Source organism: Rhea pennata, chromosome 5, assembly GCF_028389875.1.
Source record: "Rhea pennata isolate bPtePen1 chromosome 5, bPtePen1.pri, whole genome shotgun sequence".
In the NCBI taxonomy this organism is placed as follows: Eukaryota; Metazoa; Chordata; class Aves; order Rheiformes; family Rheidae; genus Rhea; species Rhea pennata.
Window position 1 is genome coordinate 2,568,363 of NC_084667.1, and position 24,909 is coordinate 2,593,271.

Genomic DNA, 24,909 nt, shown 5'->3' on the forward strand with positions numbered 1-24,909 from the left:
AGCTTTTCAAATGCCGTTTGCCAGAGGCCAGCTGCAGGCAGCGTGGTGCACTCCTGCTTTGTCTCAGCCTATTCTTACCAGACACCCTCATATTTGATGTCACCCCCCCCTCCATGTAAAGAGAAGGATTTTAACTTGCAGATGTTATGAATACCTGAGGCGGCTTCAGATCTAACTTCTAATAATTTACATTTGTTATGCTAAGCATATACATCCCCTGAATTATATCCAGTCCCTTTGTGGTCTAACATAGGAATCCCTCTCCTATTGTTCTTGCTGTTAGCACTGTAATAACTACTGCTATTGCAATGTTAACAAAAGACTACTAATAATTCAAGTATGGTGTGAATTCCCAAGGAAATATCAAGTGAGAAATGCAGGTTGAAATGGTAGCTTCAGTTCCAAGGATGTATTTTACAGATTCAATATTCACAGCCCTGAAAGCATCACAGTTACGGAAACACAATGCAAGCTCAATAGAGTTCTATTAGTAATAATTAGTTTAAAACAATGGTGTCATAATTTGCAAGCAGTATCACAGTAGTACATCCTAATACCAAATATTGATATAAGAAATCTTGGTTTGGGGGATTTTATTGTTTTTTTTTTATTATTCATTTAGTTTTATCTGCACCACCTACTTGACGTTATCCATGCATTTTGCTGACAGCCCTAAAACGTGGCTTTAAAGGCTGGCTGTGGTATTTGAACCATTACTATGTAAAATAACGATCTTTTATTAATTTCCATCTTAATTACCTGAAAAGGAGATTTCTTCTATAAATATATCTTAGATTACATTTTAAGTGGGCAGCTTAAAAGTCAACTCAATTAAAAAATACATTATAATGCCCTAAAATAATATTCAGAAGTTCACAAAAGTTTTATGGTCCAAGTATGTCTGAAAGCACACTTCGACACTGAAGCAAAAAAATGACAAAATGGGAATATATCAAAAGATCTTACTCTTTTGCTGTTAGCTTTTCTCTCATGAGTGGCCCAATTTTCAAATGTCCTGCTCAAAGAAGAAATCCAATATTATTTCAAAATAAACAGCATAAACTTTTGGCAGGACTATTGGATGTTCACCAGTTGGTAGGTGCTTATCATTATTATAAAAAGCAAAAGAAAGTAGAGTGAAAAGATAAGGTTGCAACATTAACATGCTTTGCAGTGGATGAATGCATAAAGTATTTTAAGCACCAAAAGTAGGTAAGGCTTTCCACATTAAAGGAGGATAGAACATAAAAACAGTAATTATTGCAAAAAGTGAAAAATTCAGGGCGTGGAGAAGGGATTCTTTTACCAGGCAACTTCTTGATACAATGTAAATTCGAGCAACATTATATGACCAGTCAACATCACAAAACCGACTTTACATTATCAGAAGTTATTTAGGTGTGGGCTAACTTGGATAATTTACATTGTGGGAAGATCTGAAGCAACAGCCAGATGAAACTTCTTGCCAGGGATGAATGCATAAGCAGTTTCATCCAGTAACATCTCTCAAGTCTCCCAGCCTGCTCTGCTTCTCCCTAGAGCTTATTCCCATTGAGCGAGAACTAGTTTTTATCAGAAGGCAACATCAGGAAGAAAGAAAATTGTGGAGAGAAACCCAGAACAACTCTGCTGTGAGGTGGGAGAACCAAGGAGACTCTCTCCATGATGAAGAGAATGAAAAGAGCATTCTTCTGAGAAAACAGAATAGTAAAGGGAATCAGTAATCTGAGTGAAAAAAGGACATCAGCTTCTAGTCACCTATGTAGCAGAAGCATGAGACATTGGTAATCAAGGACCACATACCGATTTTCACCTCCTGAATGTAATGTAACTAAAGCAGGAACTGCTTGTTTTGCTGCATGCAGCATTATCTCCCTTTAAAGTATATTACTGCCACATAATTTTAACCCTTTACAACTCCCTGAGGTCCAGTCAGCTGTGGTCTGATGCTTTACAGCACTACAGCATCCTGCAAAACTGAGTCCTCAGCAGCTCTTTACATTGGTCAGTATACTGACAGTTATTTTGCTTTAAAAACAGAGACAGTTGGTGACTGGGTGAAAAAATTTCAAAAATAAACTTGCTTCTGAAATATATTTACGCCATTTTAATGAGCACTCCTACTATGCAGCAACAATTGCTCATTAACCAGCCATTTGCCATAAGGGCAGGTTTTTAGGTTTGCAATAGGGAAAAGAAAATGACACAATTTTCTTCCCCAGAAATAAAGCAAGAAAAAGGTTGATATTGAGTGATTATATATTTGTAGAGACTTACTTGAGACAAAGCAGCATCCCGTTGTTCTATCACTGCATTCATTTCCTCAGCTACAATTTTCTTTTTACGTTCTTTGGTCCTGTGTATTCGATTCAGAATTATAGCTCCATTCTTCAGTATATCTATGCCGGTGTCTGCATTGTTTATTCTGTTCAGTAATTCCTGTAATGTCTACCAACAGCATTATATGTTAGTCAGACATGAAGTTTTAATATATTTTATTTAATATAGGGTTTTAATTAATAGGCACATGTGAATTGTAAATTGACTGAGTGAAGTTATTGAATTTTCATATTGCAGCAAAGATGTACATTATTAGTGTGTCAATTCTTCTTTTTCCCACATCTTAGTTCTTGAAACCCACTCAATTGAACTTAAGCCTCTAAGATATAAGACTGACATCAAGAAATCTCCTCAGAGAATGGCTTACCATGTCATTTTCTTCAGGGTTAATATTTTCTAGCCTAGAAAAAAGGGACACAGAAAGCCTGATCAGTAGCATTTCCTTAGTGCAGCAAAATGAGTTCGCTTTTTAAATCTTTAGAACCTCAAGTAATTTCATTCTACTAGTCTTTAGAGTCAACCATGACACTGAACATATTAAAGTGCCACCTGCTCGACTCCATCTTTCAATAATGCTCCATATCTTCAGCACTGACTTCAGACTGTTAAGTTATTAATGTTTACTGCTATATATGACTACAAGGATCAATTGTTCATATGTGCTTAGATGAAGAAAGTTCCCCAGCGATAGAAGTGACTGATGCTCTTATTTTATTTATTTCTGGACTTACAACTTTTACTTGATGTTGTGTTTTGTTTTACTGCACCCCAAATGAAACAGGACAGGACTCTGAAAAGAAAAAAAAAATCTCAAAAAAATTTGGTCATTTGCCACCACACTCTGCCAAAAGGAGGAAAAATAAGTAGTTGAAGTTTCCTCAAAACATTTTGCTTTTATGTTTTACATAAAATAGCATGTTAAGCCAATTTTCTGCAACGTAATTTTTTAACTCTGCCTGCACTTCCCTGCTTTTTATTTAAAGAGAGCATGTATTTAACTGTTAAATATAAAGATGATATGAGGAATTTAGTCATACACAATCAAACACAAGCTGTGCAAAAGCAGTGAGTGACAGCACAAACACCTAAGAAATGGGAAAGTATGCATTTTATTTTCCCGAAGTTATATGGGCAGCATATTATTTACAATATTTATGTGCATTTTAAAATGGAAGAGACCTCTTCAATATTTTTTAATATGCTTACTTAACCATATTAAAAAGTTACATTTCCACTCCACTGCTGACTAGTGGTGACGTTTATTGTAAGTAAGCCTATCACAGGTCAGCGTTTAATATTTTCGTCATTAAATAACATCACACAACTTATTCAGTGCTGAGAGATGCTACTCTGAGGCCAAGATTTAAGCCAGCAAACATTGTACAGCACTTCACAGCACACTAACGTTTCAACTTAAAGTCTTAGTTACTAGTTACCCGTCCGTACAGCATAGTACATCAGCCAATAAAGAAAACAATCCTTTTAATCAAGAAGAAATAGTAACAGAACATACTATCAGTGTATGATAGATGGCATAATGACATAGAACTCGCAAGCAGCAACTACTTCTAACCCACCCAGTCAGCATTAGATCTGAACCAAACAAAGCGAAAGCTAACCTTTGCTGCGTTTGACTCACACTCATCAAGCAACACAAACCTAAATAGGAGACACCTGAGTCCAGATTCTCACAGCTGAGTTGGCTCCTTGCAGAGTTCTTGCTTTAGGTTCTTATTTTGCTCCGAGTTCCACTTAGTGCAGGACTTAACAGGGGTCTCCAGCTAGTCTGTACTCACTACGAAGCGTTTTTCAAAGAAAACTGGCAGGACTGACCTGGCTTCACCAGAGGATTTCTCCCCAGCTAAAAGTGATTTTTTTTGATCAACAAAACCACTCAGCCAACCATCAGGCTGCATGGGGAGGATAAAGAGGGAGAAAACGGGGGAAGCAAAAAAGAACAGGAACTTGCACCATAAATGCAGCCCTTCTGCTGTCATAAGACCTCTGTCTGCAGGCATATGTACACCCTCCTAAGAGCACAATACTTTTTTTAAACACGCATTTGCCTGGTTCTTCTCCCTGGGCAATGCACAGGCAGTAAGTGACCCTTAGCTCTCCCGTGATTCAAAACAGCAGGAAGCAAGGATACCTTTTTCTTCTATTTTTACACACATTCCCCTGAAGTATCCCCTAGAGGTGACAGGATTGAAAGAGTTTTAGCTGGTACAGTTAACCAGTGACAACAGAACTGCTCTAGCACCTAATTTAAAGAAAGCTTTAGAGCATTTCGTAAAGGTTGGCAGGCTGCTTAATATCACCCTCTTGTAAAAATCTCTGATTGCAACAGGCCCAAAGCAGATGGGAGAATAACCTGTGCTCTAAAACTTGACACAGGTGGCAAAAGTAGCCAATAGACTTTACAAAGAGATGCTGTACGTGCTCCACTTGATGTTCTCTGAGGTGACAGAGGTTGATCTTTTCAACAACCAACACCTGGAAGGAAACAACGGAAGGAAAAACTATTTTCTAGTTCTGAGATTCTAGAACAAGCTCCAAAACTAAAAATACATGAAGTTGCTCATGGTTCACCCCATCACCTCTGCTCCTTCCAAAGGATTAGTAGAGTGGTGAGATGGCCTCTAGAGAAAAGAAAAAAAAAAAATCTATTCAGCTACAGTATGAAACTATTTACAATAAAAAGTAACTTTTATTTCTGAGAAAAGTAATTTTTTCCTGGACCTCACTCTGCTTCAGGGAAGGCAGCAGGCAAAAATGATGGCTTGCTTAAGATGAAAAGTGAGTTAAACTTTAATGGTATTTAAAGTCACTCTATTCTTATGAATATTGCAGAGGTCAGCTGACCCCTAAACACCTCAAATTGACTCTTCTTGAGAAACCAACAGAAGTAGAAAGACTAGTAATACAATGACGTGCTAGAGGAGCAAATGCTTCAAGGGAGGCTCAAGAAGACTATTGATATTACAGGAGTTTTGGTTACTGAACCAAATGCACAAGAGGTGATAGGGATTGGTTGATCTCTTGACTGTAATGAATTCGTCATGTTTGCAGCACAGTCCTGACCTGCTCCTCCCATTGCAACATGCCAGACATCCAGGCAGAAGTAGAAATGAATATCTCATCACCTCAGCTGAAAGGTCAGCACAGTTAGTAAAGACCCTCGGTGTTCTGAAAAGCCTAACTCGTGGAGCTCTGTTCCAGCAGGAATCCTGCTCCCACTGTAAATCACAGCTATTTCTTCCTTGCTACGTGTACAGCTGCATGAACAAACACATCCTACAAGCTTAGGGCAAATGAGCCTGAAGAAAAGCCACTGAGCCTGACAGAAGCAAGCATCCATTCTTGATTCTGAAATCTTCAGAGATTTCAAAAATAACAAAAAGCTTTCTTCAAAGAAAACAAAAAGCCCCCCGAACCAACAACCACAATAAACAAAGCTTTGCTGTATTCTATCATTGCTCTTTTTAGAGGAAATAAGACCACTTCTCACCTGAAAGCTCCTGTCACAAAGAAGACTGAAACACGATAGGGAAGAGCAGTGAACAGTGGTCAAGTTGTGAAAGTGGACACAGTCATTGTTGGCTGAGGTAACATTGAACACAAATCAGTGGAACAGAGCAAGACATCTCCAAAGTTTCTTATATTGTCTGACACAGCTTATGAATTTCCTATCAAACTTCTGGTTTCACTGAAAGAATAGTAAGGTGAGGCAGATATCTAATATCTGATATTGTGAACATTATGATTACTATGAAGCAACTTGGATATAAAAACAACTTTCTCTCCCTTTTAGGAAATTACATATGGCTATTGATGCCCAATAACTCACTACCATTAAGAAATTGCTACATGGATGATTATTAAATTTTACAGCGGAAATAATCCAGCTTTTGGGCTTTGCGTCTTTCGTCATTCAAGATTTTTCTTCTACTGCTCTGATTACTGACACTAAAACTGCCCAAGGAAATAAAAGCACATAACATTTTTCAGAATTCTTAGGCAACACATCTTTGTGCCCCAAGGAGTGACATAAGCCCACTTGGTATCTGTCTGAGGAGTCCATTCATTTCCAGGATGTTCTCAGCGACACCTGGCAAGGCACCCTGGATGTGAAACTGGGACAACACCTGCCATTGCCACAGCCAGTTTCTGCAATGCAAAGTGGGAGATCCTGGAAGATACTGATTTTATAGTCTTCAGCAGCACAGCCAGCATGGCAAGGAAAATGCTTTTGAATGAAACCGATTTTTTCCCTAGCCCTGTGTTCTGGTGTTAGCTGCCATTACTACACAGACTTCTGTGTAGTATTTGCTTCTGATTTGCACCTTCCTAGAATACACAGGAAGAAATACTGGCTACAGGACGTTTGAGATAATGAGACATTGCTTTAGGAAAAGAAGAACATAAATCAGGTTGTCCCAACAGCAGTTGACTGTGGGGCTCATCACAACTTCTACCTGTGTTGGGTTAGTGTTCTCCACAGGGAAATTTCCTATGCCAATTCTGAGACTGTGAACATATCAGAGTATCAGACCTCGTTACTAAACATCAGAAAAAGTGCGCAAGTGGGTGAAAGCAATAACAATTACCATTCTCTGACAGCAATAAGGTATGCTGGCTTGGCTCCATCAGTGCTTTCATATCAACATCCCCTGAAGGATTTACCAACTCTCCTCTTGCAGCCAGTGCCTTTGTCACTACTCGTGTATCCAGTGCCTTCTACAATGACATTCTTTTGAGGAAGGAAGCATGCATGTTCTCCATGAAAAAGAGTTTCTTCTCTTTTCTCATCCTTCTGCTTAGAACAGAGTTGGCCTTTTTATACATGAGTGAAGCAGAGAAAGGCTTGAAAGGAAAACAAGTGATGGCTTACTAAGATTCATGTGTATCAAGACCACAGTAAGGCCACAGCTGCATCTGGATTCCACTGCACATTGCAGCAATGTGCCTATCATGCTTAATAGGCCAGTGATTTCTTCTAGAAACACAAAAATCATTAATTATTCCCATACACAGACATAATCAGTCTGCTGCAGAACATCAGGGCTTAAACCCCAAAGATATTGGGTTTTTGCCCACACCTAACACAGACTGTCTCATTTGATGTTTGGGGCTGTACAAAGCTTTCTGGCTTTCTTTACTCTTCCAACATACAAATTAGAAGAGTGACAGAAAAAAAAATGGAAAGATTGGCGAGAAAAGGTCACAGTTATGATGCCCTTTATGGGAATTTAAAGCATGTTTGTCATTTCCTCAGACAATGCCAACCAAAGCAAAATTTCAGATGCATATATACATCTATAATGGGCTCTGCAGGGCATTACCTCTGACAAATTGTGCAGTAATCCTCATGGGACTGAGATCTCCTAAACTTGCTTTTGAGTCATCCCTACAGGCTGTTGACAAACTCTAGCATCACGTAAATTCCACACAGTAATGGTGCACAAACTATCTGCCCACATTATTGGAATTTATTTGGAAAACATTCTCTGGACCAACTTAAATAAATACCCTAAAAGGAGACTGTTTTTCTGCCGTAAAGAGGAAAGAGTGTTCTTACTAGAATCGATTATTTGAAAAGCAATTGCTTGGCATTTAGCTGAATAATAACTGCACATATTCAGGTTGCTACCATGAAAAATTTGTCGTGCTAATAAAATCTATGCAAGTTCAGCAGAATTAAAACTTGTGAAAATGTGAAACTTTACTCAAGCCATTCTGAAAAGCAGAATCAGACATAAAAGATCACGTTCGGATATTGTCCTCAGTATCTCACCTTTTTTTCTTTTTTTTTTTTAACCCAAAGTGACACATGATCTAAAGCTGATACACTAATGTCAAGAGCACTAACTCCTCAAGCTTGTACTTCCTCTCCTCTTTGTTGATCAGTAATCTTTTTTTCATAATGATTGCCTCCCTCAATCTTTATTCTTGTCTGCCCTTTCTCCATTGTATTTTCCTTCTCTTCTATATTTTTAATGCATTGTTATTATCCTAATTGTGCTTTGCAGTCTTTTGGGGGTTCTTCCATAACCTGGAATGTAATGTTTATGTATGACCTTATTCCTCCAAAGCAGCAGCCTGACGGAGCCTAATGAGAAGGAAAGAAGTGACAAAGAAGGACTGACGTGAAAGTGAGTTACAAAGGGCATAAAGAAGAAATAAGTGTTGAAAAAATTAAGGATGGGGAAGGTGGGAAGAAAAAACAGCTAAGCAACTGAGAAAAGACAAGATACAAAGCTAAAAACGTAAGGCAAAAAAAGGAGAATGCGAACTTGAAATGGAGGACAAGTGGAATAGATTCAGCAAAGGAAGGGGAAAGCAGCAAGTACACAATTTAAAGGATTAGACTTTAGTAACCTGATTTCTGAATGTCTATCTCCCCTTCACCTCAACCTCTACCATCTTCAATTTCAAGACTGTAGGCCAATTTTAGCCCACACAGAGTCAGAGGCAATATAGGGAGAATAAGAATTATGGTGGTAGAAGGATTTTAGGGAATAGACGCATATCCACAAGGTCCCATGTGAGTAAGTTCATGAACATGAAGTTCTGTGAACTTACTAACATATTCTCTGAGCGGAGACACTAATTCATTTGTACTTGTTCATAGGAGGAAACTTCTCAGCCTCTCAACTTCGAGAGGCTGGCATAGATTGGTAGGAATGATCACAACCTGGATGAAGAAAGATTACATGTAGAAGAGAACTGCAGCTTCAAGGCTACCTATAAACCAAAATGAGAAAAGACACTGGTTTTAATCTTCCTCTCCTAACTTTAACATTTCTTAACAGTTCAGTTTGACATGAGATTGCCTGTTTCTGTCTTCCTGTGATAACACAGTAATTCTGAACTTTCAGAGCATTAATTATAGCCTTCTTGCCTTACCAACTGCTCCTGCACTAAACATAAAAATGTATTTTTACTCCATCACCCACATAATTAGCAGAAATTTCGCTGAAAGAAACGTCTGGTGGGCTCAAAGAGTTGATTGATTTCCTATATAGTGCAACTTCTGACTGACATCCTGGTACTCCATGTCAAAAGATCCCCACTTGAAATGTCACATTCCCCTGATTTATCCCTGAATAGATCAATACCAAAGCTTTTATTTATTTATTTATTTTGATAATCAGTCATTCACCTTGCTCTCAGTCTCCAGAGAAAAATATAGTCTCACAGGCTTGCTAACAAACAAACAAAAAAACCAAAAAAAACCCCATAATACTAGCACTAGCTTCATATTTCCTCACAGAGAAGTTCATGCTGATTTACAACCCAAACGTTGTTGAGCAGTTTATGAAAGTCAAAGTCTGACACAACAATCTTTTTGCACAGAGCAGGAAATGCATACTTACTCTTTGAGAGACTGCTCTAAATGCCGCACTCGTAGAAATGCTTCATCTCTCTCTTCATTAGCTAATCTAAGCCTTGCCATGACAGCCTCATCACGTTCCCGTTGAGCAGAATAAACTTCTTCAACCAGAGCTGCAAAATAACCAGTGTGTTGACCAAATAACCATTTCAGCAGAGGAAGACAGGTTCAAACTATTAGGTATACCTTATGTGGGCCTTTGCCAGCATCATCTAAAATCAACATTTTTCCCCTGACCTTGGATCCTCTGGATAAAGTTTGCACCGCTCTTTCACACAATATTAACTTGCCACTGACTTCTATAACTAATAACTTAAGGAATGAAAATAATACTAAAGGTTTTCAAATTCAAGCCTGTATAATGACGCAAGACAAGGTAGTGTTTTGCATTCTGCTTTGAATCCTTGCTTCATGGAAAAGTAATTTTTAAAGCTCAGAATCATATGAGACACTAGTAGGTTTCTTTTTCTACAGGACACAATTAAGAGTAATGATCCATTATAACTACTTTTATCATCGCATTACTTCCTATTAAGGTGGCACACTAACTCATTCTAATATTTTCATGGCATGTCTATCTCTAGTATCACAAGAGTGGCAAGGCTGGCATCTCTCCTTTGCTGTCAAGTCTTTACTTTATTGTGTAATATACTGCTATATTATCTGTTACAGCATACATGGACCTTGGAGCATTAGGTGCCAATAAACTAAGATTTACTGTCTATCTTTTGGAAACAAACTAACACCTTCAAGTCATTCCTCATCCTAAGCTTACGTTTTCTTCCTGCATCTCCCCTGTCAATACGCCTAACACCACCTCTGGAACATTGCCAGAATCCTTACCTCGACCCTGCCTCCACTAAAATCTTTATTCATACTTTCATTATTTTCCTCTCTAATACTGTAAATCTCTCCTCATAGTCATCATAAAGCCTACAGTCAAAACTTCTGGGACTTTCAGGATTCTGTAGTGAGTCTGCTGTCATTCCAAGACAGATGACTGTCTGACATCCTCTCTGGTTGTCACTGCCATCTCCAAAAACATTAAGCCAAGAATTAGGTCTCCAAGGTCCAGAATTCTCCGCACTCCCTTTTTAGGGAGTGGCTAGTGTGGCTAGACTAGTCTGCTAGCCACAGAATCTCCTAATACCAGGCTCTAGTTTCTACCAAATTTTGGCTATTTTTACCACTCTTTTAAAGAATCTTTTACATCAAGCTATTACTGCTGGGCTTATTTCTTCAAAATTTTATGCCCTTCCCTAAACTAAGATGAAACAATTAAGTTACAACCTCAAAAAAAATGCTTCCTGTACACTTCAGCCTAGAGCCTGTACTACTCCTGTTCCTTTTGCAACCTGACAACAGCTTTGTTGCCCTTACGGATTCATTTTCTCTACTCTTATCTTTGTACATTGTTGTATAAAAACTTCATAGAAGTTGCTCTGTGTAATACAGTATGAAGAACTTCATGGTTCTTCACGGGAATGGAACAATATAAAAGCAGCAGCACATTTTGGTAGTAACTATCTGCCTGGATAAATTTTATCACTGCTGAAGGGGGAAAAAAGGAAATACAAAATGTAGTAAGTTTCAGTACAGTGCACAAGCAGCTCTAATAAGCAGGGATGTAAGATGAGTGAGAAGATGAAGAGTAAAGAATCTGGAGAGATGAATTTGGAAGATGCTCAAGGTAGAAAAGCAATTTTCTTGCTAACCTGGGAAGAGGGTTATTGAGGAGTAAATCAGCATTTTTTGCAGCTCTACCAAAGGACCTAGAAGCTGAACAAAAAGAACAGACAGGACAAGAGAAGATATGGAAAGATTACATGTTATTCCCAGGAGTACAGTCCAAGGGTAGGTCCCTCCTCTCACAAAAATGCGTGGAGCAGCTGCAAACCTTGTGATCAGGCTGGAGATGAAACAAACTGTGCGCCAAGAAAATAAACAAACAAAGCTCAAAAATCAATTCAGTTCTCTTCTATTTGAGTATGTTTCACAAGAACAGAATTGTTTTTTCTTGCAGATCTACTTGCTCTATTTGCAAGAAGAAAGCATTTCTTGACATAGAACAGGCATGATTAAGACATGAGTAAAGCAACTCTGCAGCTGCAAATGCACAATTTGGTAGTCAGGAATAAGCAAGCAGTACTTGCAGAAGACAAGTCCAGTATCTGCTAAGATGAGTGGCTCGACAAGAACAAACAAGAAAAGCTGTCCTGGGAAAGCTGCATCATTCAGCTTGCCAGACTTCCATGTAGGCTGTTGAGATCTATGATGTTGTTCAATGGTAGCAAAAGCAGAGAAACTCAGTATTGAGTGACTGTGTAACTACAGCGAAATCACTGTGTCTGGATAAGCATGCAATACACAAGTAGTTTAATTATGTAATTATTATCTATCTGTACCTTAAAGTATTTATTAAAGTTTTTTCAGTAAATTAGTTCAATTTATCTAGCATCATGCCAGAAACACAACAGAGAACCCTTCCGCTTACTTTCATGTTTCCATGAGGCTGCAAGTGGAAGCATTATGCTATTTTCATAATGAAAGCAATTTCTGAAATAAAAACTACACAAATGTCTAAAATAATTATAGATATGGCACTTAACATTGTTCAGTAGCCGACTAGTCTCCAGGCTAGCTAACTGCTTCTTTCTGGTCTCTTGGATTGCACATCATCTTCTGACTTTCTATCTTCCTTATCGCAGCACGGAAAGTTGCTCTTATTCCCTCTTATTCTTCTATTAAACTAAGGCATTGGTGTAAATGTCCCAATGATCTGCTGCACCACGGACGTTAATAAGTCTGAACAATAGTTCCACATCAACTGCAGCATCACTGTCATACCAATGACAGTGATCAGTTTTTGCTTTTTCTTTTTATATTAAAATAGACTAGAGAGACTGTAGAAAAATGTGTAAAATACTTGGTAATCAAAAAAAAAAAAAGAGGCACTTTAGTACTGTGTAACAATACTGGCAGTGACCGTAAGAAATATATAATAATAAAAAACTTAAAAGACCTCATTCTCACTCATTTCAATGGGCTACTGAAGGCTTAACAACCTGATTTCTCTACCAGCCACAGCTTCTCCTGAATCTAGGTTACAGAGGTTTCATTTAGTATTATATGGGATATTACAACTACACAATTGCAGGTGTCTGAAATAAGATATTTTTAACAATAATGTTCAACACTGAGAATGAACTATGTATAAGTCACAAGTAAAAGTCAGGCTCAATTCCAGAAAGCTGCTTTGGTAACACGGACTCCCACACACACTGTCAATAAATTCAGAGATGCTTTGTATTACAATTTAAAATCAAAACTCCCACAGTTCTCCAAACTTAAAAATTAAGAGAAATAATATCTGAGTATGAAACCTGGATTAAGGAATTATGGGGGTTACTTCTTGCAAAGTTGGGCAAAGAACACAGAACATACTTCTCTGCATTTCCAGAGATTCAGCATTACCTTAGTGCTAGTGATCCTAAGGCAATTAACAAAGCAATGCCACCCTTTATTCATGTAAACAGCTCACCAAAATTGAAGACCACAAGATTTTTTCAAAAAAGTTGGATAGGAGAGAGGGGGGAAAAAAAAAAAAAAAAAAGGAATTTCACCAGCCAGTGAAACGTACACACCTCCGGGCTGTAATGTAACAGCACAAAACACTTTTTGTCATACTTAAAAAAGTATGTGAAACATAAGGTGTCCAACAAAACATGCGTAAGAGATGGACATAAAAATCCTCCACATTAAAACAAGTAATAAATATCCAGATGCTTCTTAAAAAATGCCAGAGGAAAATGAATGAAAGTAAGAAATCATGCTCTTAAGTTTCATTCCAGGTATGGCATATCCAGCAAGCCACTAGTTTCACACTGGAGCACTGACTTGATGCTTCAGTCAATGAAAAAGTAATCCTGCTACTTAGTCACCAACTGCTCTGGTCGACACCACGAGGTTTTTCTTGGAGACCTTCCAACAGTGTACCAACCAACCCTATCCTGTTTATCTTGAGGCCTGACCAGCAAGAATTGGGAATTCTTATAGTACTCATGTTTCAAGCAAGAAAGTGACACACAAAAATGAAGTATGAATAGTCAAGTATTAAGTTAAAATGAATTGTGTCATTTAGTAATTCATATACACATAATGACAGACTAGATTTATATTTCATTCCCATAGTGCTTAATTAAGGAAAAAAGAATGATTTTTCCAATGCTTATAAATATTGTAATATATACAAATATGACATTGCTATTTAGTTGTATAAACTTTATTTGCTTTGGAATAATTTAATAACATCTTTCTCCTTGTAACTAAAACCCTTGCCTAGTCTGAAAGAGCTCTTTATTTTAAAAGAATCATTATGCTAAACTCATCAACTCTTAAAACATTTTTAGCTTTTAGTAAAGAAAACAATTGTAAACAGAGAGCTTTTGTAAGGTAGATAGCTATTACAAAGTTCAGTTAGAAAATCAATATAGCATTTTAGCTGGAATTTGCTCATTAAACACCCACAGCTCTAATGCAAATTATGATGGAATGAATAAAGCAAATACATATGCTTCTTTCTTTTTATTAAATGTAAAATCTACTGTTAATTGCATCTGGTATGTCATATAAACTTTTCTCCTTAACTATTAAATGGAAGCTTTTACAAAAGTCATTAGAGATTCTCTTTCTTTGACTTGTATAAATTTCAATATTTGTTCAGTAAAGGTTCACAGCAGTTAAATTACATTAACAAATATTATTAGCTACTATGTAAGCCAACTAAGTAAAATACTTATATTGCAGGTAAAACAAATCATTGGATGTTTACAATAATATTTGGATATGTCCATTTTTAAACAAGCTTATCAAATATCATGTAATTCCTAGTCAAATGGGAGAGACTCAGAGTCGATTTTTTTCTTCTCAAATACTCAAATTTGTTTAGTAAGCTAATTGTTTTCTAATATGGGCAAAAGTAAATATGAAGAAGATGAACCATACTGAGTATGAGTTTACTGAGTCAAAGTAGTGTACATATTTTCTTAGTTGAACCTTATTCTTTTGGCAAACCTGTCTTCTATACTTCAGCTACCTTTAAAATACAGTAGTAGTGAGAAGGGGTGCTAGAAATCATTCTAGTTTGAACACTGGCTCGTGATTCTCCAAGCAACAGAACTCTGGGGGAAGAGAGTAAAGGACTGTTCCCGGAGAAAAAAAAAATGTCTATTTGCTGATTTCCTAGAGGTCATCTGTGTAAACACAAAAACTGAGTAGGAAAGGCAATAAAGAAGAAATTATTAGGATTCAAAACATTATCTCAGCAGAAATCACTTAGCATTACTCATTAAAAAAAAAAAAAAAAGTAAAGGTCTGAATACAGGCAAGACACTAAAACAACAAAAAAAAAAAAAGAGAGATCATTATCCACAGGATTACTCAGAATATATTGTAAATATCATATAGTACTATAACAGTTGACTTTCAGGATAATTCGGTTTTACAAAAATAATACCAATATTACGGATTCTGTAAGGTGCTTGACATTAATAGATGGGATGAAATACCGCTTTTTGAAAACTTGAAAAAAAAGCTACCCAAGAAACACTGCAATTAAAATTTTGCTAATTGTTTTCATTACTAACCATAGGTATAATGACCAGCTACTGAAAGAGAAAGACACAGCAAGTTTTTTTTTTTTTTTTTTTTCCTCTTTTGGTCAGCAATGATATATTGTTGCAGCCTGTGAGTGCCTGTTCTTCAGTTTAAGATTTAGTATTCAGGATCAGCTGAACTCTAAGGTTCCTGGGATTTGTTTTGGCATTGATTCTAGTACAATCAAAGTTATTTTAACATCTTATCATTACAGTAATGAGATGTATCAATGAGATGATGTTTTTATTAAAAAAAGGCCCAGAGCATCTTAAATATTCCAAATTGATTGAAAATGTAATTATTCCAAAACTTTTTGCTGCCTGATTTGATTTCTGTTTCATATAGTTATACAGTTCTAACACCAGAGTGATGGTTGAACTCATGAAAAGAAAAAAAAAAAAAAACAACCCAAACACCATACCATGGAGAAAATTCTTTTTCTAAGTTTCGAAGGTTTGTATTATTGTAAAGGAAAAGCAGAAACATGAAACAACTTGGTTGGCCAAGTCATACTTAAAATTCAAGATTCCTGTAATGAGCTTCTTATTCGTCCATTGTTTTCATGAAAGTCCTGTGCTGAAGCACTCCTGTAGAGTGGTTTAACTGAAGCTGTTTAGAGATTCCCCCCCCCCCCAATTAGGATTTCCCAAAAGTAGCTAGAGGAAGGTGAGGAAGTCAGGGAAGAAACGGAAAAATAGTACAACAAATACTTGTTTTTCATTTCATCACCTCTCCCGTTTCTATCCTTCACTGCTGGCTGTTTGTCTGTCTAAACACAGGAGGACTTGGAAACTATCCTCATTTCCAGATCAGCCACTACTATTAGTTTTATTTAACCATACAGATATACGTTCGATCTCCTTACAGATACACAAACATGTATGCATTTGTTATCGATTTTAGAAATCAAAATCCTCTGAGACTTTTTCTATTAGATATAATGACTGTGCTCACAATTCTAAAATAAGAAGCCAATCTCAGAGCCAAATAAACTGAAAAACAGATTCACTGTGTTGTTACGAAAGTCTCTAGAACGTGTCATTAATCAATTTCTGAGCATACATGTTGCAAAATGCAGATAATCCCTGGAAATGTTCAAAGCCTAAGGCCGTGGCACAGCTCTCAATCAGGTTAAAGGCAAACTATCAAGAGCTCCAGGCTGACTCTTGACTTAAAAAGAGTGCTGAAATGTTCTACCACGAAACAGACAAGTCCTTAGCTGGTTTTTGAAAATTACCAGCCATTTACTTTCAGTTATGACCTATAACAGAAAAATAACAGCAAAACAGTGATAAAAGATCATAAGCAAGCTGCTTAGTAGTTTTGACCAGTCTGTACCAGGAATTACAGACTACAAGTCATTTACGCCTAAACGTGCCTTCATAGATAAAGCATTCTGAACAAACACTGATAAAACACACTGGACTTCTTTACTGCTCTGTTTGTTATACATATTTAGTGTGTAGCATTCATCTGCTCCTACATTTCCAATGCTATTAACACAGTGTTTTTAATAAAAGGCTAAAATTGCTGAGTGGCAGCTATGTATAGGGTTTTCTCTGTGTACTCAGATCCCAATTCAATTAAAAAAAAATAAAGTGGAGGAAGAACAGCGGAGAGTATTATACACAGACCCCCAAGCTGGTTCCTGTGAAAGCCAGTGCTTGTAAAACTGTTAAGCCTCTGCTTCTAATACGCTAAACACAGATGACTGAAATTCAAACAGTAATGATGTTTTACTTTTTTCAGTGAATAAATTGCTAAAGTCTGAATAGTTATTTTCGGAGAAGAGCTATGCAAGTGATAAACACTGTATTAACATTCACAAGGTTTAATTTGACAGGAAAATGAAGCTTTCTGTAATTTCCCATGCAGCTCATTATTTCCAGACCTTTATTTTCTGTGTGTGTGTTTGTGGTTGGGCAGGGGGAATTCAGGAACTTATCCTTATTTTTAGTCTAGCACCACAAAAGAGGGGAAAAAGAAGGGATAAACTTTTCATAAAACACACAGATGATGCTGGCTTGCTTTTTACACACAGCCTCCATCCCATAAACAACTCAATGATTTACATTTGAAATCTATTCCAGCTCATCATATATATACTTCAAAGAAGTGCATTCTACCTTTTGATTATCTATCATTCTGACAATCTGAAGGTAAAATCAGTGTTTCAAATTAAGCTATCAATAATTAAGTCAAAAGATTCTTAATCAGCCCCCCCCCCCCACATTGTATTTTTTCCCCTATCCTCTAGATGAATCATCTGCCTTCTGATACAGAGGATTAAAATTCTACACTTATTTAAAAAATCTTGCTATTAATCAGGACATATTTTGTAAAAATTCTTAGACAGCAGATTTTTATAATGAAATACTATATAGGTCAAAAATCCTAAGAATTATGGAGACTACACATACAAATGAATTATACACAGAAAACTGAGTTAGTAAAGTATACGCATTTACCTATTTAAACTGTAAATTATCATTCATATTTAGGTTTATAAATACGAGGGTTGGGAATGACTGAGTTCTTCTGTCTAAAGCCCAATATTGGCCTTATTTCAGTTTAATTGGAAGAGGATCTTGAATTCATCTTCTCCATGAGATATCAGGAACCTGGATTTCTGTTTGTACCAAAGGTTAATAAGAAATGTGTCTGCAAAAGTCAAACAGCATTAAATACCAAAAACTGATTATTATTCCACAGGAGTTGTTCTGTCATTCATAATCTCTCCATGCTCCAACCTTCCACAGCTAATCTTTAATGGATGACATGCAAGAAAGAAAAATAACATCTAAAAAGGGACTCTAAAGTGAGCTTAAAAAAAAAAAAAAAAAAAAAAGAAAGAAAGAAAGAAAATACTTTTCCTTTGCACTGGAAGTTATTGCCACCCGCAGTTAATTACTGGCAAGATTACTTACTTCCTCTTGCTTTATGGGATGTTAAATCAAACTTTAAGCTAACAGCCACTTGTGTATTTGTTTTCATTTTTGCTACTCAAACTATTGCATACGCAGTCAGTATTTATTTTTCAAGTTAATTCAGGAAACTTTAAATAACGTTCATGAACAACTCCATACCACATTTGAGAATTCAAAAATGTCACAAATGTTAATTACTCATGGTCTTGTATGAAGAGACTGGAAAAAAGTACTTCGTTTTAGTTTTACTGCTGAAAAACTGAAAGTAGTGTAACGGCTACAAGAGTATTAGAAACATTACTTTCCCTTTTTTCCAGCCCACATTTCCTATCACTAGCCTGGCCTTTCAGGGAGTAGCTGGAGTATGCTAACTCAGACCTCAGCCAGGTGCAACACCTAACCAACCTAGCAGAGCTGGAATTCAGCCACTTCCTGCTAAGTTGATCCTGATTAAAAATTTCCTTCAAAATTATCTTTGTCCCAATTTACTGCAGTGTGATAGCATCACAAATATACTAAGAACTGAGGCTGTGCTGTCATCTATGGTGTATTTGGTACTGTAATGGTGGTAGTAACTGCCAGATGTTGAGGGCCCTGGTATTTTCCATAGTTGTAGACTACGCTCTACAACTGTCATTTACACAACGAGCTGCTTCCTCTAAAAGCTTCTATATACCCATGTATTTATTCTTCTGCTAGATAAAAATCAAGTTACATATTACGTTGGCCCAAATTGAGATCTGCTCTCTTTGCCAGCCCTTTTGAAGACTACTCCTTTGCAATGCCTCCATCTTTACTTTCCAGGTTGTCTTCAGAGCACGTGTTCCTTCTCCCTTTCCTCTCACATAAAAGCACCTATTCCCTTCACAATTCAACGTCTGAACAGATGAACAGTTTGCAGTTCAACATTTCAAGATTTATTTTTCCATGCTTTATGCTTTGCTCACCTCAGGTGTTCCCTTTTCTCCTTATGTTATCCTAGCCCCATTTTTTTTTCTTTTTTATGATGTGCTCTTCCCTTAACTTCCTCTCCTCTTTCTCTGCTCTTCAGGAGGGAAGTGAAACTAATGGTACTCTCTGACATCGTTTAACATAAGAGAAAATCTAATAGAAGAATAGTAAAGAAACAGCAGGACATGCAACACGTGGCAACTGCGATCATTAAGAACAGCCTCCAGTGGCCAAGAGCCTGCAACCAAAACTGCAAATTCCTTCTTCTTCCTAGCTCTAATTACTTGACACAGAGACAAGGACCCGAAGCAGAGCTAAGACCCACTTTCCAGGCTGTTGTAAAAGAAATAAGGACATTCTGAAAATGAGTTTTTTAATACATATATTATGAAACACCCTCTTCCATCTCTTTTCATTTGCCTTTATTCTTTATTTGTTCTCTAATGATTCATTTCTGAAACTTGCACTTTTTTTCTTCTCTTCTTTCCTTGAACGAAGTAAAAATAATAAACAAGCTTTGGTTATTTGCTGCTGAAAACTGTGTTTTTCAGGCAGTTTCAATTTTAAAATGGCTTTTCCTCTTCAGCTTTTCTGTTTTTGCCACAAGGCTTGCTTATGTAAAACCTATCAGTTAGAGGGTTACATTTTAAAATAGAACTGTAATATCCCTCAAAGTAGATAACATTTTTATGGTGTACCTTTCTGATGTTTTTTACAATATAATTTTGTGGAGTCATTTTCTTATCATAAAGTCAGTACTAAGCAATAATAAAAATGCAAACACCCATATTTACAAGCTTCAGTCTACCATGTGTTATACACTGCAGTAATTAAACATTAACTAGCATCATGAAATCATAGCAGTATGTGTTCTCGTTTCCTGAAAAGACTTAACACAAGGAGGAAAGATTTTCCCTAAACACACTGAGTCCGCTTGGCTGTCCTTCACAACTCTCCCCAAGGCTTTTACGACAGAGATGCACAGATCTCCACGTTTCAGAATGTTTGCTACATTTAAAAATTCTTAGAACTGCAGAACAGGAAGAAAAAAAAATATATTAACAATACTTCCTATTTGTAAACAGTTTAAATAGTAAGGAGCCTGTTACCATTTCTCCCAACTTATTTTAAAAGATGTTGTACTTCCTGAACTAGTAAATGCAGAAAAAAGGGTTTTTTGTTTGTTTGTTTGTTTGTTTTTTGAAAGGTCACCCTTATTACACATTCAAACTCTGGTTAAAATTTGACTTTACTCTTTTTTTTTTAATGGAATAGCTACATTAATTATCCATATCCATATTCTTGTCATATTATTTCGAAGAGAATATTATGCTTAGGATATAACTAGAAAGTTTAAATAATAATACAGAAGAAAACAATTTACTAATTTGTACTTCAGTCCTGTTCGTAAAAGGAAAGCCAAATAGGATTCTGACACACATTTAGTATTTAGTATTTTTTTTTCTAGGTTTTAATGAGCAATGAACACCTTCATTGAGTACAACATTCCTACAATATATACATAGAAGTAAAACACTGTGCAAACATCCAAGAACAAACACACAAGTTGGAATTCAACCCAAACAATTTGCATAGAAGTTCAGCTGCTTGATAATCAAGATATAACTATGATATGCAATGCAGATTTTTTTTTTCTTCTAAACTCACAGAAAATAGTTTATGTACATAAAAGGAAATAAGAATAAAATTATGCCTGTATTTCATCTATTTGTTTAATAGTATGTAGTCTCTCCTTTCTCTTTTTCCAGAACAAAATATCCAGGAACCCTGTTTTCCATCCATAATATACACAGAGTATCAAACTCCTGAGAATAGAGTTATAAGTGGAAAGCCAACTATCTGTTTCTTCAGCTACAGAGCTTATTTTCTGCTTCATTTTCCTAATGACAGTTACTCGTCTTTTCAATACGAATATTTTGGGGACAGGTATCAGTCTTATGCCCTACAGCAACTCCTATTACACGAACTGTGTGGGGTCTAAGAGGACACAATTTTACCTTGCTCACACCTTGTTTAGTTATGAACAAACCATATGATGGGTTTATAAATGTGTTCCCATTGATTTTTTTGAAACACTTGGAGAAAAATCTGAGAATATTTTTCATCCAGTAGGTACATGATACACACAATCACTTGCTAACCAAAGTATTGGTCTAGTAAGCTTTCTGAAACTGCAGAATACAAACAAAATTGTTTCCATTCTTGTATTTCTACCCAAAAAACATTTAATGACAAATAAAAGCAGGTATTCATTTTCAACTATAAACTCTTTCATTTTGAGACATACTATCAATAGATAAAAATTAATTAACTATCAAAAGAACAGATTTTTCAAGAAAAGTGCAGGTCTCTAGTTGAGGTGAATGTGCGACTATCTCCATACACAGGGAGGGGGTAGTATTGCTCTGAACGAGCTAAAACAATAAGTGGTATTTGAACTGCTGGTTGAAAGGTAGAGGCACTGGTAATCATTATTTCCCCTTGTTTGTTCAGGACCTTCCAACAAAACAAACAACCTTTTTGTGATTGGATTGACATGGTGTTAACAATGCATTTAATGCCCAAATCAGTTTGAATACAGGTAAAGCTCTTGCTAATACCAGTACCAGGATGTTAAAGCCACCTATTTTCTAAGCAACTCCAAACAGCCACATATAAAAAAAGAAAAAAAAAAAAAAAAAAAAAAAAAAAGTTAAACCTTCCCTCCTTTAGCAAATATAGCTAACATTCACTAGGCCACGTCATATAGCAACCGCAAGTACTGTATGAGCCATACAGCCATCTGTTAAATGCTCGCCTACTGTACCTGCAATCTTTTCTGCAATCTTAGCTTCTGTAGCTCTGTCTTGCAGTTCTAAGTCCAGTTTTATTGTCTTCAGCTCCTTGTCCTTTTCAGAGAGCTTATCTTGAAGCTGAATTGAAGAAATGGACAACGAAATTCTTATTGGACAGAAACAGTCAATCAACTCTTTAAACCACAACAAAACATTAAATAACAACTCTCCTCCTGACAAAATATAAAGAGGAAGCAATACAACAAAGTTAAACTAATTCTATCTATTTGTTTAAAAGAAAAAGGTGCAATATATACATATAAAAATAAATAAATAAATAAATAAATACATATATTTAAATCAACTGTTTTATATGATTTTGTGAGACAAGCAGAAATTTTTATCATTATTTTTATTTGGGAGTCTTCTCTTCAGATAGCACTATCTGTGATCATTCTTACTAAGAAAGTTCAGAATTATATGGCATGAACGATACACCCTGTTCCTCAAGCACGTCTGCATGAATTACCTATTTCTTTCTAATAATACTGACATCACATCTCTGAAGAGACTGGGGTGTAAATGAATCATTTCCCATATGCCTTGTCAAGGGATAGTCTTTTACCTGTTAAGGCCTGTACCTTACTTGGGAATTCACTGAATCTACTCTTGAATTGATATCTGAGCTTGCCATTGATTCTTCAATGAAACTTCATGGCAAGATTAGACTTTTCCTTTGATTAGGCACATGCATCTGCTACTCGTGCTAAAATTAACATGGTGTTCAAGTAGGGCAGATTTTTCCTCCCCTCAACAAGAACAGATTCATTATATGGACCACATACATAGAAGCAAGAGCTTCTATTCATGAAATATCGGCCTTTGCTTTAATTTTTATTTGTATTCAACAGCTGTAAAAGTTGTCATGAACTGCTTGGCCATCTCATGTGGCATGTTTAATGAAACAGATGATGTATGCTCTTGAAAGCAAGTTTCAAACTATGTCAAAATTTCATCATTTAAACCATGCCACTGTATTAGAAACCATTACTCTAGAAAAGCTGAAGCCCCGTCTTCATTATTTGGAAAGCACTATAGAGACAAGGGTGTAGCAGAGGCTAAACAAATTCAAATTGCACTCAAAATACAAACTGAGCATTCTTCTGGTAAAAAGTCAGCTTCAGAACCGATTACTATCTCAGCATAAGAAATTCAACTTGCAGAGAGGAAAAAAATCTCAGGGAGATTATTCTGCTAAAAACAGAAGGCTAACAGAGTTAAACCAAAGTAGTCATTAAGAAGATACATGCTACTTTCAACTGAATACATGATGGACTAACGCATCCTAACACACCAGAAATAGGCAAAAATAGATCATAGAATCATTATACCTTTATTTCTAGTCTGAGGCTAAATTAAGCATGAAAGAAAGTACAAAGGAGACAGTAAACAGATATTAAAGTTTGGGATTAAAAAAAATGTATAGTGGTTTAAATGAACAGAGGGTTTCTGGGACATAAATGACAAAATACGGATCAATATGGTAAGAAGGGAACTGCAAGATAGAAATTAGCCACCAGAACTACATGTAACAATGAAAGTTTGATTAAAAAGAAAAGGAAATTAAACAGGTGTTGACAAATTTGATGTCTTAACCCTATAACCATAACTTTTTATACTAAAACATATATCCATGATTTTATATACGAATTGTCTAAGTTTGCCATCACAGTCCATTACGTTTTCAGGACTAGCCCTCAAAGGACTTTGATATTTCTTACAAGCAACAAGCAAGTAATAAAACAATAGGCTTTCCCCTCTTAACAAGCATTTAGTATCATCTCTCAAGATTTCATTTACATCTAAGCACTTACGGGTTGCAGCTTTCTGACCATTCTATGAAAATACTATATTAAAGCAAAATGTCTCTTTTGTCAAAAATATACAAACATACAATTTTTTATGAATTACCATTGTTTTTGTGTTGATTATGTGAATTCCCAATTTGGATAGCTTTGGATCCAATTTGGATAGTAACATGATTGTGATTGTGATTCCAGTCATTACTACAAATTACTATTTTATCATAAATACATTTATTATGCTATGCAACTATTTCACTGTAGACTTTGATCCAAAAGTTTTTTCAAGCTAATGAAAACCTTTCCTTTAATTTCAGTTGGTCTACCATTTCCAAACCATTTCTGCTTTCTTCAGAGGTATTATGGAAAAATCAGTTCTCTCTAAAAGAATGGCTTTGAAGTTATTTGCCAATGATTCACTTGTTCTTCATCTACGATGCAGGAACTGATGCCACTGATTAAAAAGGTCAAAGGGTAGGATGAAAGATTTTTTTACTTCCACAGAAGCAGTTCTTAAACAAATACTACAAATTCAAAATGACAAGAAAGCTATTGATTAGTGCACTAAAGTAAGTAATCAAACTAAATTAGGAACAGTTTAAATGTAAGTTTTGTAATACAAAATAAAAAAGCAAATACTGTGACATGATATCTCGATTGTACCTTTGTATTTTTGGCCCTTAGAGTGTCCAATTCTTTCAAAAGGAATGCAGTTTCTGTCTTTCTACCTAAGTCTGCAGCATCTTTCCATGAGGATATAAAGTCAGGGAACATCCTGTCATCCTTTCTTTCTACAGAGCTGTTTTTAGAAGGAAAAAAAAGAAAGAAAAAAGCAGCAAAATTTTTTCTTCACAAATGAAAAATGCAAGTAATTTACAAAATATGATTTAAAATCCATAATTCTGAAGTAATCTGTAAATCAAAAATAGTAAACAAATATACTATAATGCTAAGTTATAAGACAGATGAATATAAATTTGGCTACG

General features: G+C 36.0%; 1 protein-coding gene across 1 annotated transcript in view; it reads right to left on the reverse strand.

The window, feature by feature from the left end:
- MIPOL1 (mirror-image polydactyly 1) overlaps positions 1 to 24,909 on the reverse strand; it is a 188,196-nt gene that overhangs the window by 113,943 nt on the left and 49,344 nt on the right. The window contains exons 5-9 of the mRNA XM_062577639.1: positions 24,587 to 24,722; positions 22,094 to 22,199; positions 9,717 to 9,846; positions 2,708 to 2,741; positions 2,278 to 2,448 (exon numbers count right to left, since the gene is read on the reverse strand). Of these exons, the coding sequence (XP_062433623.1) occupies positions 2,278 to 2,448; positions 2,708 to 2,741; positions 9,717 to 9,846; positions 22,094 to 22,199; positions 24,587 to 24,722 (577 nt within the window). The remainder of the gene's footprint in view (positions 1 to 2,277; positions 2,449 to 2,707; positions 2,742 to 9,716; positions 9,847 to 22,093; positions 22,200 to 24,586; positions 24,723 to 24,909) is intronic.